Below are 12,262 nucleotides of genomic sequence, written 5' to 3'. Positions count from 1 at the left end.
ATCAACCCACATACACATGCATAATGTTTTACTGAGCCTGACAGGGTAAGATGAGAAAGGATTTGGGTCAAATGTATTTGGGCCTCCTGGTCTAAATGTATTTGTTGAAAGAAAAGAAAAGAAAAATATACTTGCAGTTATGGAGGGAAGGAGACTACAATTGTCATGATGAGTTGATTGTAATAGTGATGCATAAGACATAAGAGCTCAAATTTAATTCTGATTTAAACAGTCACTGTGTTGGTGGATGACAAAAGTGTTCTTGATGTGCAAAAAGTGTAAACATGCTTTTGATAGCTTGAAGTCCAAGTTGTTTCTTGGAGTGGTAATAAATCCTAGTAATAAATGAGGATGTACATAAACCCTGAACTGATCTTTGTGTAGAATTCAAAGTAATCAGTAATCTGTTATTAATGGCTGATGCTTCAGTAATATGCATGATTGATTCTCGATATTGTTCTTTTCATCATATCTGTAGCACATCCAGCCAGCACCACCAATATGGATGTCCAAGGAAGGCACACATTCTACTGGCTTTTTATAATTGGTATATTTTTTATGAAAGTTTGATTGTCTATAATTATATCTTGCTTTCTTTTTAGCTTTTGTTGGTATTCTCTGATGTTTTGATCATTTGCCTTATCACAGCCATCAGTGGATTTGTGTTTGCTGAAGAGTGGCAAGTCTCTGTGGTCAGTGAGATTAATGCTCTGGTCGCATCTTGTGTTGTGGTACCCTGCACGTTCAAGTATCCAGGAACCAAGAAACCAACATCACGCGTGAAGGGTATCTGGCACACCAAGAACAATCGCGATGACTGCATCTACCATGATGACAAGTTCAAGATTAAAGACACCTTTAAAGAACGTACCCAACTACTCGGTTCCCTGGGCGATCAAAACTGCACTTTGGAAATCAACCGAGTAGAAAATCACGACAATGGTCCATTTTGTTTCAGGACTGAAGTCCAAGACCTCGATAAGTATTCCTTTGTGAAAAACTGCATTGACATCCATATTGTTGGTGAGTACGCTCTGTATCTCATTGCTTTAACAGAAAACTTAAGTGTTCATAAACAGAGTGTATATTCAAGGGGATTTAAAAATGCCACATAATTTGAAATAGCCTCGTGTAACTGCTGTCTAATAAAAGGAAAAAGGTATGAACGAAAAAGGAAAGAAAAACATCTCCTCAGCAAAGACCAGGGAAATAACAATAACACTAAGCAGTGCAATAACAGCATATAACCACCAAAACCACATTTCACCCCAAAATATGCCAGGAAATGGAGATGATATTAGCACCTAGACAAACTACCAAAGAATGGAAGACATAAATGCACTGTATACCCACAGGGGGATGAATCAGAATCGTAAATGCCATATATTACAAGATATATTAATTAATTATTCTTGATAAGAAGAGGTCAGGTTATTTCTTTTTTCAAGAATTATTTTTAAAAATTCACTAGGACCACTTCAGATTTAAATAGCATACAGTTCACACTGCTTGGAACTGGATTTTGTCGTACATACAAATGTGGTCCAAATCACAGCTGAAAGTGTACTTCAGCGTGTTTTTTGCCTTTCACATTGTTCTACATATGGAATGACACCGACTGATCATTTACCAGTGTAGTTTGACTATGCCACATGGTTGGAAAGCTGTCACTCAAAATAGGAATGAAACTAACCGAACAAGGCAGCACAGGTCATTTCAATGATGCAAGCAGTAGAACAGAAATATACTCAACAAATATTGATATTTCAGTAGTAACAAGATTATTACAAACGATTAGAGATGGACAAGATTAAATAAACAAAAAAACAAAAAGAAGTGCAGAGTCCCTGGTGTCACAGCCTTAAGATGGCTCATGGTAAAGCTGACCAAAAGAGTCCTTTGCATCACAATCCCAAAACAGTGTCCTTTGGTAAAATTAGCCAAAGTACTATTTTATAGTTCCTTTCATTTCCATCTCACCAAATCAACCAAACGACAGAGTTGAATTTTATTAGGTAGACATAGCCAGTTCTTTTACAGAACAAAACAAATCTATGGGTAATTAGAAATCTCAAACATACAATATAAATTCAATTACAACATATTAGCTCAAATGATAAGATCTACCGAGTTCATGTTGGGAATACTGCTTCTTCAGCAAAATTGTTAGGCACAAAATATTTCAAATTAATTGTCTCCTGAAAATAAAGTTTAGCTCTTTCATGGATTCAGTCACCTACAGAAATATTACAGAGATATTAACTGAAGCATTAATTGACAGAAATTGTCACGGCCTGTGAGGCCTGGGATACAGAATATGGACCCAGAAGCAGACTCTTGAGAGATTGTATTTAAAAAGGTGATTTTAATGATCAAAACTTTCAGCAAAACAGAAAACAGCAGGCAATGTTCATGGTTAATTCACAAAAAGGCAAAAATGGGGATCAGGCAAAAAATGTGGTTTGAGTCCAAGCAGAGTCCTAAATAACTAGAGATCAGTCCAATACAAGAGGCAGATGCACAGAGGAGGGCAAAGCAGTAATCAAATGTGAGCACGCACAGGTCACAGATGAGGAGGGCAAAAACAGTCCAGGCAATTACAAAAAGCAAAAAGGCAAGACAAGAGCAAAAATCCAGGAAACAGGCAGAAGTCAAACATGAACAGAAGTCAGAAAACATACATGAAATTGCGAAAGAACCTTCCAAAAAGTGGCGAGAATAATCTGGCAAGAAGTGAGTGGTGAGACAAGGCTTTTAAAACACAGACTAATGAGAGAATGGTGAACAGGTGAGTAGAGGGAAGGCTGGTGATTGGTGCAAATACACAAATGTGGAGTGGAACCCAAGAAACAGAACACAAATCGGGAGAGAGGGAAAACGTGGCTAAACAGTGGAAGGACCAGGCTGGATTGTGACAGAAATGTTCTTGATAAGACATGAGCAAAGGAGGGGTGCAAAAAAAAGAAAAAATTATCTCATGCTGACATTTTACAATGAATAAGAATCACATCTTCACCTCTAGCACTGCATGAATGCCCGCTTTATGTGAAACATTTTTATGTGAATATAAAATTCATGTGAAGATTTGTGTCATTTCATAATGTTTTTAAATATTTCTTGTCCACAAGATTGAGCCCAGACTCAGTTTGTTTGCTGTTTGCTCATGTAGAACACCCAAAAGCTCCAGAGTTACACACTCCTGAGTCCATTACAGAGGACACACCCATAGTTCTCAAATGCTCTGTCATACACACCTGCCCCTCGCACCCTCCCTCTCTAACCTGGAATCACCGTAACGAGCACAGTAAAATGCATCACAAGAACATCGGGCATGGAAACTGGGAAGTGGAGTCTATCCTCTCCTTCAACCCCAGCAAGGAGGATGACCACAAAGAAATAACCTGCACTGCCACATTCTATGGAAAACTGGAATCAAAAGCCAGAGGCAAAATTTACATCAAAAGTAAGACATTTTCAATTCCATGCCTAACTGTCCTAATGGCTGATCTGTGCTTGTAATAATAATATGCATTTGGCTGACCTGGTCATTTTACTATTCTAAGTCTACATGTGATTAGCAGCAACAGAAAGCAATACTCAGTGTGCAGTCAGAGACACCAAAAGAACAACTAAATCAGAGTGTTTGAGTGTGCTATGTTTATTCTCTACAGATGTTTACATTTAAGCACATCTAGCAATACAGAATGTTATTCAGTGATTGTAATAATTATAACACTTCTGTTATACTGAAAAAGCACGAGAATCAGAGGGCAACAGTGTCACATCAGTCAGTTCTCGTAATACACATTTACGTACCATGACATACATAGTACACCAGCTACTAATTATGTCCGTATTGTTGTTTGTTTGTTCTTTGCAAGCAGTTCAGTAAGTGTTTATTTCTCTTCACAGCGAAACCAGACCTCATTCAAACCATTATTGTCCCTGTGGCAGCTGTTCTTGGTACTGCTCTTCTTTTTGGAGCAGCATGCTTCTGCGTCACAAAAAAATACAAGTAAGTCAAACAGTCTACTGATAAAATACATATATGTACATATACTATAATCTGTGTAGTTTTTTGCTATAAACTCACTTTAAAATATATATATATCATATATGTAGTATTCCAATGTATATACATGGGAGTCCATACCAGCTCTTAAAATGGCATGCTGGCTGTGAGTCACATCAATGTGCCATGTAGCGATTTTAGTCGATGAACAGATAATTAAACTTACAATCCAGTCCTTTACTCTTGAAATGAAACTGCCCAAAACCAGAGAACATGTACAAACATTTAGAAAATAAGCAGTTCTACATCAGTGCAAGAGGCCGTCAAAACCAAATTCAGCTGGACAGAATACATTGTTTATTAACAGAGTTGGACATTCACACATCCAACTCATCAACTCACTGTCAAAATCTGGGTGGGGCCAGTGGAAATCACAGAACTTTGGTCATATATCTAAAGAATTAAAGTGCTATTAAATTCATTATTGTTCTGTTATGGTTAAAAGGTTTTACAGTGACTCAAACATAAATTCACAAGACATTGAGGTTCATCACTGCACTGCTGTCTACTTTTAGACTGTCCTACTCACCAATACGTAATTCCTGCTAAACTGATTTTGAAAATCTAATTGTTTAGGACCTACTACTTACTATAAGCAGTTCCAGTCTTTTTTCTTTAAAATTAAATACATTTTTTCTCCATTTATTTATTCTTAAGCACCAAAATACCAGAAGGCAATGCACCCTCATAACATAATCAAAAATAGGACTTTGTCCTATATGTAAAATAAAATAAAATAAACTGATGAATATTATATGGGTTACTTAATGGATTCTTGTATACTGTCAGTGTGACTGGAAAAAAAGGGCCTAGGTTCACAAGACATATAAACATGATGTGTTTGACCATTCATTGGGCAATCATACCTTTCAGGCAGCTGGGTAAACTAGACATCAACCACAGTTTTGGACCTCATGCTAATGTGAAGCAGTGAGATTACCACAAGCCAAAAAAAAAAAAAAAAAACCCAAAGCCATTGTATTTTTCTGAAGTTTAAGTGCTGTTTTATCAATCCCATACATTTTCACAATGAAATACATTTTACATTTTCACAATTTTATACAACTACAGAAACTATACATACATAAAGCTGGCAAATACTGAGCTCATGTTGCATACACTAAACATTATTTTATTTTCTCTAGGAATCGTATACAAGATCTTCAATCCAGAAATCAGTAAGCAGAAATGTCACTCAATTTTATATATATATATACGTGCACATGCATGCGTGCACGCGCACACACACACACAGACAGACCAATAGACAGATAGATAGACAGATAGAAAATAAAATTATAATTATATTATTATAATTGCAAAAAATATAGTAAACATTACTTTTCTTTACGGAATGGTTCTGCTTCACTATAAAACAGAGAAAAAATTCTTTTGATCATAGAGGCAAAGAAGAATGAAGGTGCTGACTGTGTTTTATGAATGCATCTCACCAATGTCAATTTTTCCCCCTACATCATCTGTGTTCTATACTCAGAATGTGGGATCGTATTTCCAGATTTTCTCGCAGGTAAGAATGAGTTTATTTACTCTCTGTCTCTGCTGCAGACCTTAAAATATATTTCAAACAAAATGGCTTTGCCAAAAGGAAAATAAGAAATCAGTTTGATTACCAGGGCTGACATATGGCTAATAGTACTGCCATTTCAATATAAGGCAAGAGCATATCTAAAACTTTCTACTAACTAAGAAGTTTTAGTCAAGTTTTTCTCCATGAATTAGAAAATGGTGTTTGGGTTACTTAATGGATCCTAGTGTGCTGTATCAACTTGACTGGCAAAAATGGCCTGGCCTCACGAAACAAATAAACATGTGTTTGATCATTGGACAACCATGCCCTTCTGACAGCTGGGTTATGCAAGGTTTTGTGAAGATACTTACTGCCTAATTTAACCAAAGAGGCACAGACCTTTTCACAACTAAGCATTGTGGGACTAAAAGGCTACACGAAGGCTACAAGATTAATATGTCACAGACTGCTGACACCAAAAAGTAAAATGGGACACTGTCCAGACAAAATGTACTGCATTATATAAATTCTTAAAAGTTTAAAAAGGTTTCCAAGCACATTCTAATATGTAACGTGTATGTCACATAAAGAAGCAGAGAAAGACTAAAGATTAAGACAATTGACACTCAGAGTTATGACTGGTTATAATATACCAACATAGACACACAAATGATTGAACAGAAATAAGAGAGACATAAGAGTTGTATCTGTCTAACAGCCATAAGCTAGTCTGACAAACTATACAGAAAACTAGTAATGACAAAATGATAAAAGCAAATGTAAAGGTAGCATTTTCAGTCTGTTCTCCCCTGCAGCTATGGTTACAACATACAGCTATCAGAAAAGGCAGGTCTAACTACAGCTGATGATGTGGGTCTCAGTGTTTCATCTGCCAGATTGGCTCCATATTGTTAAATGATCTGAGCAGGCAAATAATAAGGAGAAAACTGAAAAGTTTATGACACAAGAATTAATCAAGCAATGTTTACAGGACCCATGTAATATTTTCTTTTATGAATGTAGCTTTCTAATAAACCAGGGTGTATCTCTGCAGCCTGAAATCTAAAGTTATTGCTTGTATTTTAAAACAAAAACAGAGCAGCAACAGAACACAGCATCTGTGAAGACATTAACTTTATACAGCTGCTCCTTCAGTTTCACTCGCGGTGTGGGAAGTCATATTTTCAGCAACATTCCTTAATGTGCTAATATTCTCCAGTTACATTCTTTAATCCTTCTGTAGTACCATTCCTTCATTAGGGCAGACATAGAACTTAACAGTTTAGAACTGTGTGAAATGACATACAGTGAGAGATTTGTTAGTATTTGATCCCTGACTATGATTATTAATCACGTGTCTCCTTTTTAAACCAATAGATTTAGATCTGGACGTTCCCAGGATGATGGCGGCAGAACACCACAAAGGTTAGTGCTCCTTTCACTACATCCGTTAACATTGAAATTAGTGAACACATACTGGACATACTCACACATATACTCACACGCTAACTACTGACTGAATGGCCAGTGAATGACTATGTTATCTTTTGCCTATTTCTCTGCAATACTGGTTTTTAGTTTATCATTTTAGGCACATGGTCGTGCAGTGGGTAGTGTTTTCTGTGTGGGGTTTGCATGTTCTCCCCGTGTCTGCATGGGTTTCCTCTGGGAGTTCCAGTTTCCAAAGACATGCAAGCAGGCTAATTGGAGATAATAAATTGACCCTAGGTGTGAATGTGTTTGTCCGTGTGTCTGCCCCGCGATGGACTGGTGACCTGTCCAGGCTGTTTCCCTGTCTTTAGTCCAATGAATGCTGGGATAGGCTTCAGCACCCCACATGACCCTAATTAGGATATGCAGCTTAGATATTGAGTGAGTTTGTCATTTTGGAAGGTCACCAAAGTGTAATGATGGTTCTGGAAAAGCAGAATGAACAATTTCCTTTTCCTTCAATGCAGGAGGTCATTTTGGAACAGGTTTTCCAGGTAAAGACTCACTAGATGAGTCATACATCTTTTAAAAAACATTATTCACATGGGCTAGGAACACATAATATACAAGTACTACTGTTTGTTCATGTAATTTTCAACACAGAATGTGCTGAGATTTACTAAACTTTATTAATCATTGAGGTTTCAGATTGAAAGCTTAGTCAAACTGTAATGCATTTCTCTGATTTCATGCTGATTATCTGATTTTTCTTCATCACAGAAGACAACCTGATCACAGATCTGACATGAGCGTTGGTTATAAGTAAGCATCTATCTCAAACACGCACACACATTCATACACACACGCATACGCACAAACACACACAAAGGTGTAACACATGTGAGTATATAAATATAACACATTGAATAAATAAATTCTAATTATTGAGAGAATAAATATAAAAATACATATAAAATAAGTAAAAGTCCATTTATGGGGGGTATTCTGACTTTGCAGTGCTCAGTACTATTCCCATACAAACTTGATTTAATCTTATTCTTACCTGGCTTACTTGGCCATGCCCCCAACATGCAGTGACAAAAGCGGGAAAAATCAGTCATTAATTGCTTTTACATTTCCCAGAAAAGGTGATTCATCATCATCTGACTGATTAAATAACACATTCGGCCTGATTGAGTTGCTTTAGTGTAATCTCCTCCACTGTCACCTGAAAATGATTTTAAATGTTTATTTTCTCTTTTAGGTCCAACAATGTAAGCACAGTGCCTGCCACAAAAGCATTCTCTAAAGCCCGCTGTCCCACACCACCATGGTATTTCAATCATTCCTTGTTTTTATCTCACTGTGTTTTTACTGCACTCTGCTCCACTGATCCCAGCCCAGTCCTGTGGGACCACCAAATATTTTGTTTTTTTACACTAACTCCAAACTTGAATCAGCTAAACATCTTTTGTTTTTCTTTTGTCTTTCTGTCTCAGTCATAAGTGTTCACTCTCTTTCTTACATGCACTGTCTTTCTCATACATACCACAGTGAACAGAAAGCCTACAAGTCTGGAGGAGGTTATGGAGGAGTAAGTGCCACTTTCATCTTGCCCCTGTTGAAACACATATCATCTATATGGTATCTATGCTTACAGCTCTGATATGTATTTAAGGTATCCTGCCCATACACAGTATTAAATGATATATGCCATCGTTGAAGATTTCTGAACTGCTTTGTTCATTTTCATGAAACCTGTGATGCATTTTTCAAATTAGTCCATGCAATAATATCTGGACAAAAATTCCGGTTTAGAATTTAATCTTACTGCAGGTTTTTTAGGTTCAGCACATGTTGCCAAACACAGTTCTAAAACAACTCCATTACTGAAAAACTACATTGACTTTTACTTGTGCACACTCAAACCAAGATTATACAGAATAATTGTGGCTTTATGTGAGAATACTGACTGCAGTCTCTCTCTCTGTCTCTTTCTTTTCTTAAGGATAACTATAATAATGTTGCCGATCTCAACATTTATGGAAATGTTTAATAATCTTCTGTACATGTTCACCTAACTGCATGACACCACTCAGCTGAGATGCGTTTTCACCATGAAATACCCAAACTTGACTCGCTTCACAGTCTACAGATTGCTGTTGGATGTTGTCCTCTGCATAGTCTTAGGACTTTATGACATTTTATGCAAAAATAATCTAACATTAATTGAATCATTTTACTATTAATACGTTACAATTTCTACTGTTAATGCTTAATTTTTCATTTTTTTAAATGCATTGATAATTTTACTATTAATTTGCTACATTTTATTGTGTACGGTTAATCAGCTATAGGCATTATGGGCTATATTCCTCCACATACTAAAACTTCTCAGATTTTCTCACACTCTCAACAAAGGAAGTCAATGCCACAATGGAGTAAAGCTAGCTGAATGCCCTTGGATTGCAGCTGTTTCTTACAATATCCACATTTCTTACAAATGAGAACAGAGGACAGACAAAGATATTCCACTACCCACATGAAACTGAAGACTTCAACCTGGCTGAAGTTATCAACTACCAAGTTAAGCAAGGACAGTTGACTGAAGAAAGTAGCCTACATGGCCCAAGTCCCATTTATTGCTCTGTAAAAAGAGTTGTGGATTGCCTCTTCTTAAACTACTAACAAGTGTTAACATTAGTTTTTACATCATTTCATCCCCCGTCTGACTTAAGATGTGTTGTAGCTGGCTTTGATAACAGTAAAATGCATGATTCAACCAGGTTTCTGACTCTCAGCACCATGTATCATTATTATTATTTAAGCCAGATAAGAGTTGGTAGGATAAATTCCTCTTTGTTGTCTGTGTCCATTGCCATAATTCAGGGGGCACACTTAAAACTATACAATAATCAGTCAGCATGGAATAAATATCAAACAATATCAAACAAGTTTGTAAGGCTCATTTTGTGGTATCTACTGCATGTAGTTGCCATTGGTCCTATTCCAGTGGACATGGGCATACAGCATCTATGATTCTCACACATATCTTTGATAATTTGCTCACAAATATATATGTTTTCAATGATGACCTCCATTTAAACACTCGTTTAAACTTTTAAGCTAGGTGACATACTATTTTCATGAATTTTGCCCCCAGAGCGAAAAGTTTTAGTGCAAAATTCATGAGGTGTTTCACTGTGTGGAAGCCTACCGTCAAAGTAAATTTATAAAAAGCAAGCAGATGCGTTCTGTCCGACATTATTTTTCCCCACGGAAATTACCCAGACTTTCACTACGTAGCGTTTGGTTCCCAAACCTGTGGAAATGCGAGCCGGTTCTCCAAAGGCACCAAGGCAGCACTGGCACTGGCACCAGCACCATCCTAGTGGAAAGGAGCTATCAGAGAGCTGAGACCAAACTGAGGACCAAACTTTTACTCAGCTTAGGCAGATCTTTCTCATAGCAAACCATGCTGAATAATCAGTGAGTGCACTGTGCATTTTTACAATCTTCCAGTCTTAAAGATGGTCAAGATTAGTTCCTTGACGGTAAAACAGGGCACAGTAGGAATGGGAACTCATTTTCCATGGTGGTGCAAGTTGACAATGTTGTCCAGGAACATTTTCTTTAAACTCAAAGCTCAAAGGTGTAAGTGAATGGATTTATAGGAACTAACTCTTTTTCTTCTGTAAACATGAAAACACGTTGGGCCACCAGGAAGACACACGCACCCAGGATTGGCCTCTGCACTTGCCATCTGTTGGCCTGCTCAGCTGGTGGCAGTCATTTCTGATGGGAACTCAGCAGAGTTTGGGGAACAGGGTAGAGATGTTTCCCGAACACCACCACAGCAAACTCCCTTCCCCAGACTCCTGCTTCTATTCTGCAGCTCACGGGTGCCAATCGTCAATGAGTCGCTAGCTGTGTCTCCCTAGTGTTTCTGTCACGGGGCCATAACACAAACACAATGGCTTGGTAACCCAGTGATATGAGAGACTTTGCAAAGAGTAGGACCAAACAAAAGGATACACACACACACACACACACACAGTATGCGATAGTGATAACTGAATAATGGATCGAATAAGCCAGTAGGGTCAAATGATGGTAGGGTAAGCTGGATGGTAGGGACTGTTTAGACACACAAGATGGAGAGAAGCCAGTTGCAGTTGTGTTTGTTCTGTTCAGTCAAACTTGCCCTGATCTGGGTCAAGCTGTACAACATGCAAATATGTCAGTTATCTTATCTTCTGTGTCTATTTGTCCCCTCTCCTGGGGTGAAGCCTGTCCACTTCACTTCAGAGAGTCCTCTTCTGTACTCCCTCACCCCCTTCACATCTCACATCTTCACACACCACAGCCCCAGCTGATGCAGCTGTGTGAAACCAAACCTAAAATTGCCCATCTCTGTAAGGTCTCTTTCCACCCCTTTTAGTTATCTGCTCTCACCATATTTCACAAAAATGCCAATAGTCAGTACCTCAGATATTTTTTAAACAAATGTTTGGATTCTAAAATGTGGTTACTCAAAAACTTATTTTCCTTCATCTGCAAACATATGCCCAAAGTTACAGTGATTTACCATAACATTGAACATGCTACCTGTGTCAACAGTTAATCTATAAATGAGAGCATGCCATAATATGAAACTGTCCATCAGAGACACATATATTGAGCATGCAACTAGCTATATGATGTATGTATAGTCTCAGTTAGGTCCAAGTTCAGGTCAGTCATAGACAGTGCATGCATCTTTCTTGACCTGTTGTTTTATTTTGAAATCCAAAAAAAGTTCAGTGTGTGACACCGTGATTTTCTCATTCCCCCTTTGCTGGTCACTTTGTTACTTCTTGGTTTCCTTTGCTTCCCCTTGTTAGTTTAATCATTAGTTTCACCTGAGTTGATTAGTCTAGTCCTGTTCTGTTTCTGTGTAAATACTTCTGGCTTCCCTTCTTTCTTTGTGTGGAATTGAGTTGTCAGTGTGTCGTGTATTGTCAGTCCTATGTCTAGAATCCTACAAGCTCCATGAAGTTTTTTGTTGTATTTCCTTATTTTTAATAAAACAGAGAACTGCGTATGCATCCAGAACCTACTTCAAAACATGACACCATGTTTTAAGCTAAAATTTGACTGAAAAGGGAGTTTTTTCCTGAGTCCGGAGAGATATGAGTAAATACATAGAAGAGGGAAAAAAAAAAACCCACAAGTGTCATTAATCTGACTTT

At 37.5% G+C, this 12,262-nt stretch overlaps 1 protein-coding gene across 1 annotated transcript; it reads left to right on the top strand.

The window, feature by feature from the left end:
• The first annotated feature begins 488 nt into the window (after nt 1-488).
• LOC115819498 (myelin-associated glycoprotein-like) lies at nt 489-10,972 on the top strand. Its single transcript, XM_030783007.1, has 7 exons — nt 489-547; nt 649-1,023; nt 3,170-3,463; nt 3,913-3,963; nt 5,568-5,600; nt 6,978-7,025; nt 10,755-10,972. Exons 1-7 carry the CDS (start codon nt 502-504, stop codon nt 10,970-10,972), a joined length of 1,065 nt encoding a protein of 354 aa, XP_030638867.1. The 5' UTR covers nt 489-501.
• Nucleotides 10,973-12,262: the final 1,290 nt, after the last annotated feature.

The sequence above is a fragment of the Chanos chanos genome, chromosome 8 (assembly GCF_902362185.1).
Source record: "Chanos chanos chromosome 8, fChaCha1.1, whole genome shotgun sequence".
NCBI lineage: Eukaryota > Metazoa > Chordata > Actinopteri > Gonorynchiformes > Chanidae > Chanos > Chanos chanos.
The sequence above is the reverse complement of the archived record's forward strand: the minus strand, read 5'-3'. Positions and strand labels throughout refer to the sequence as shown.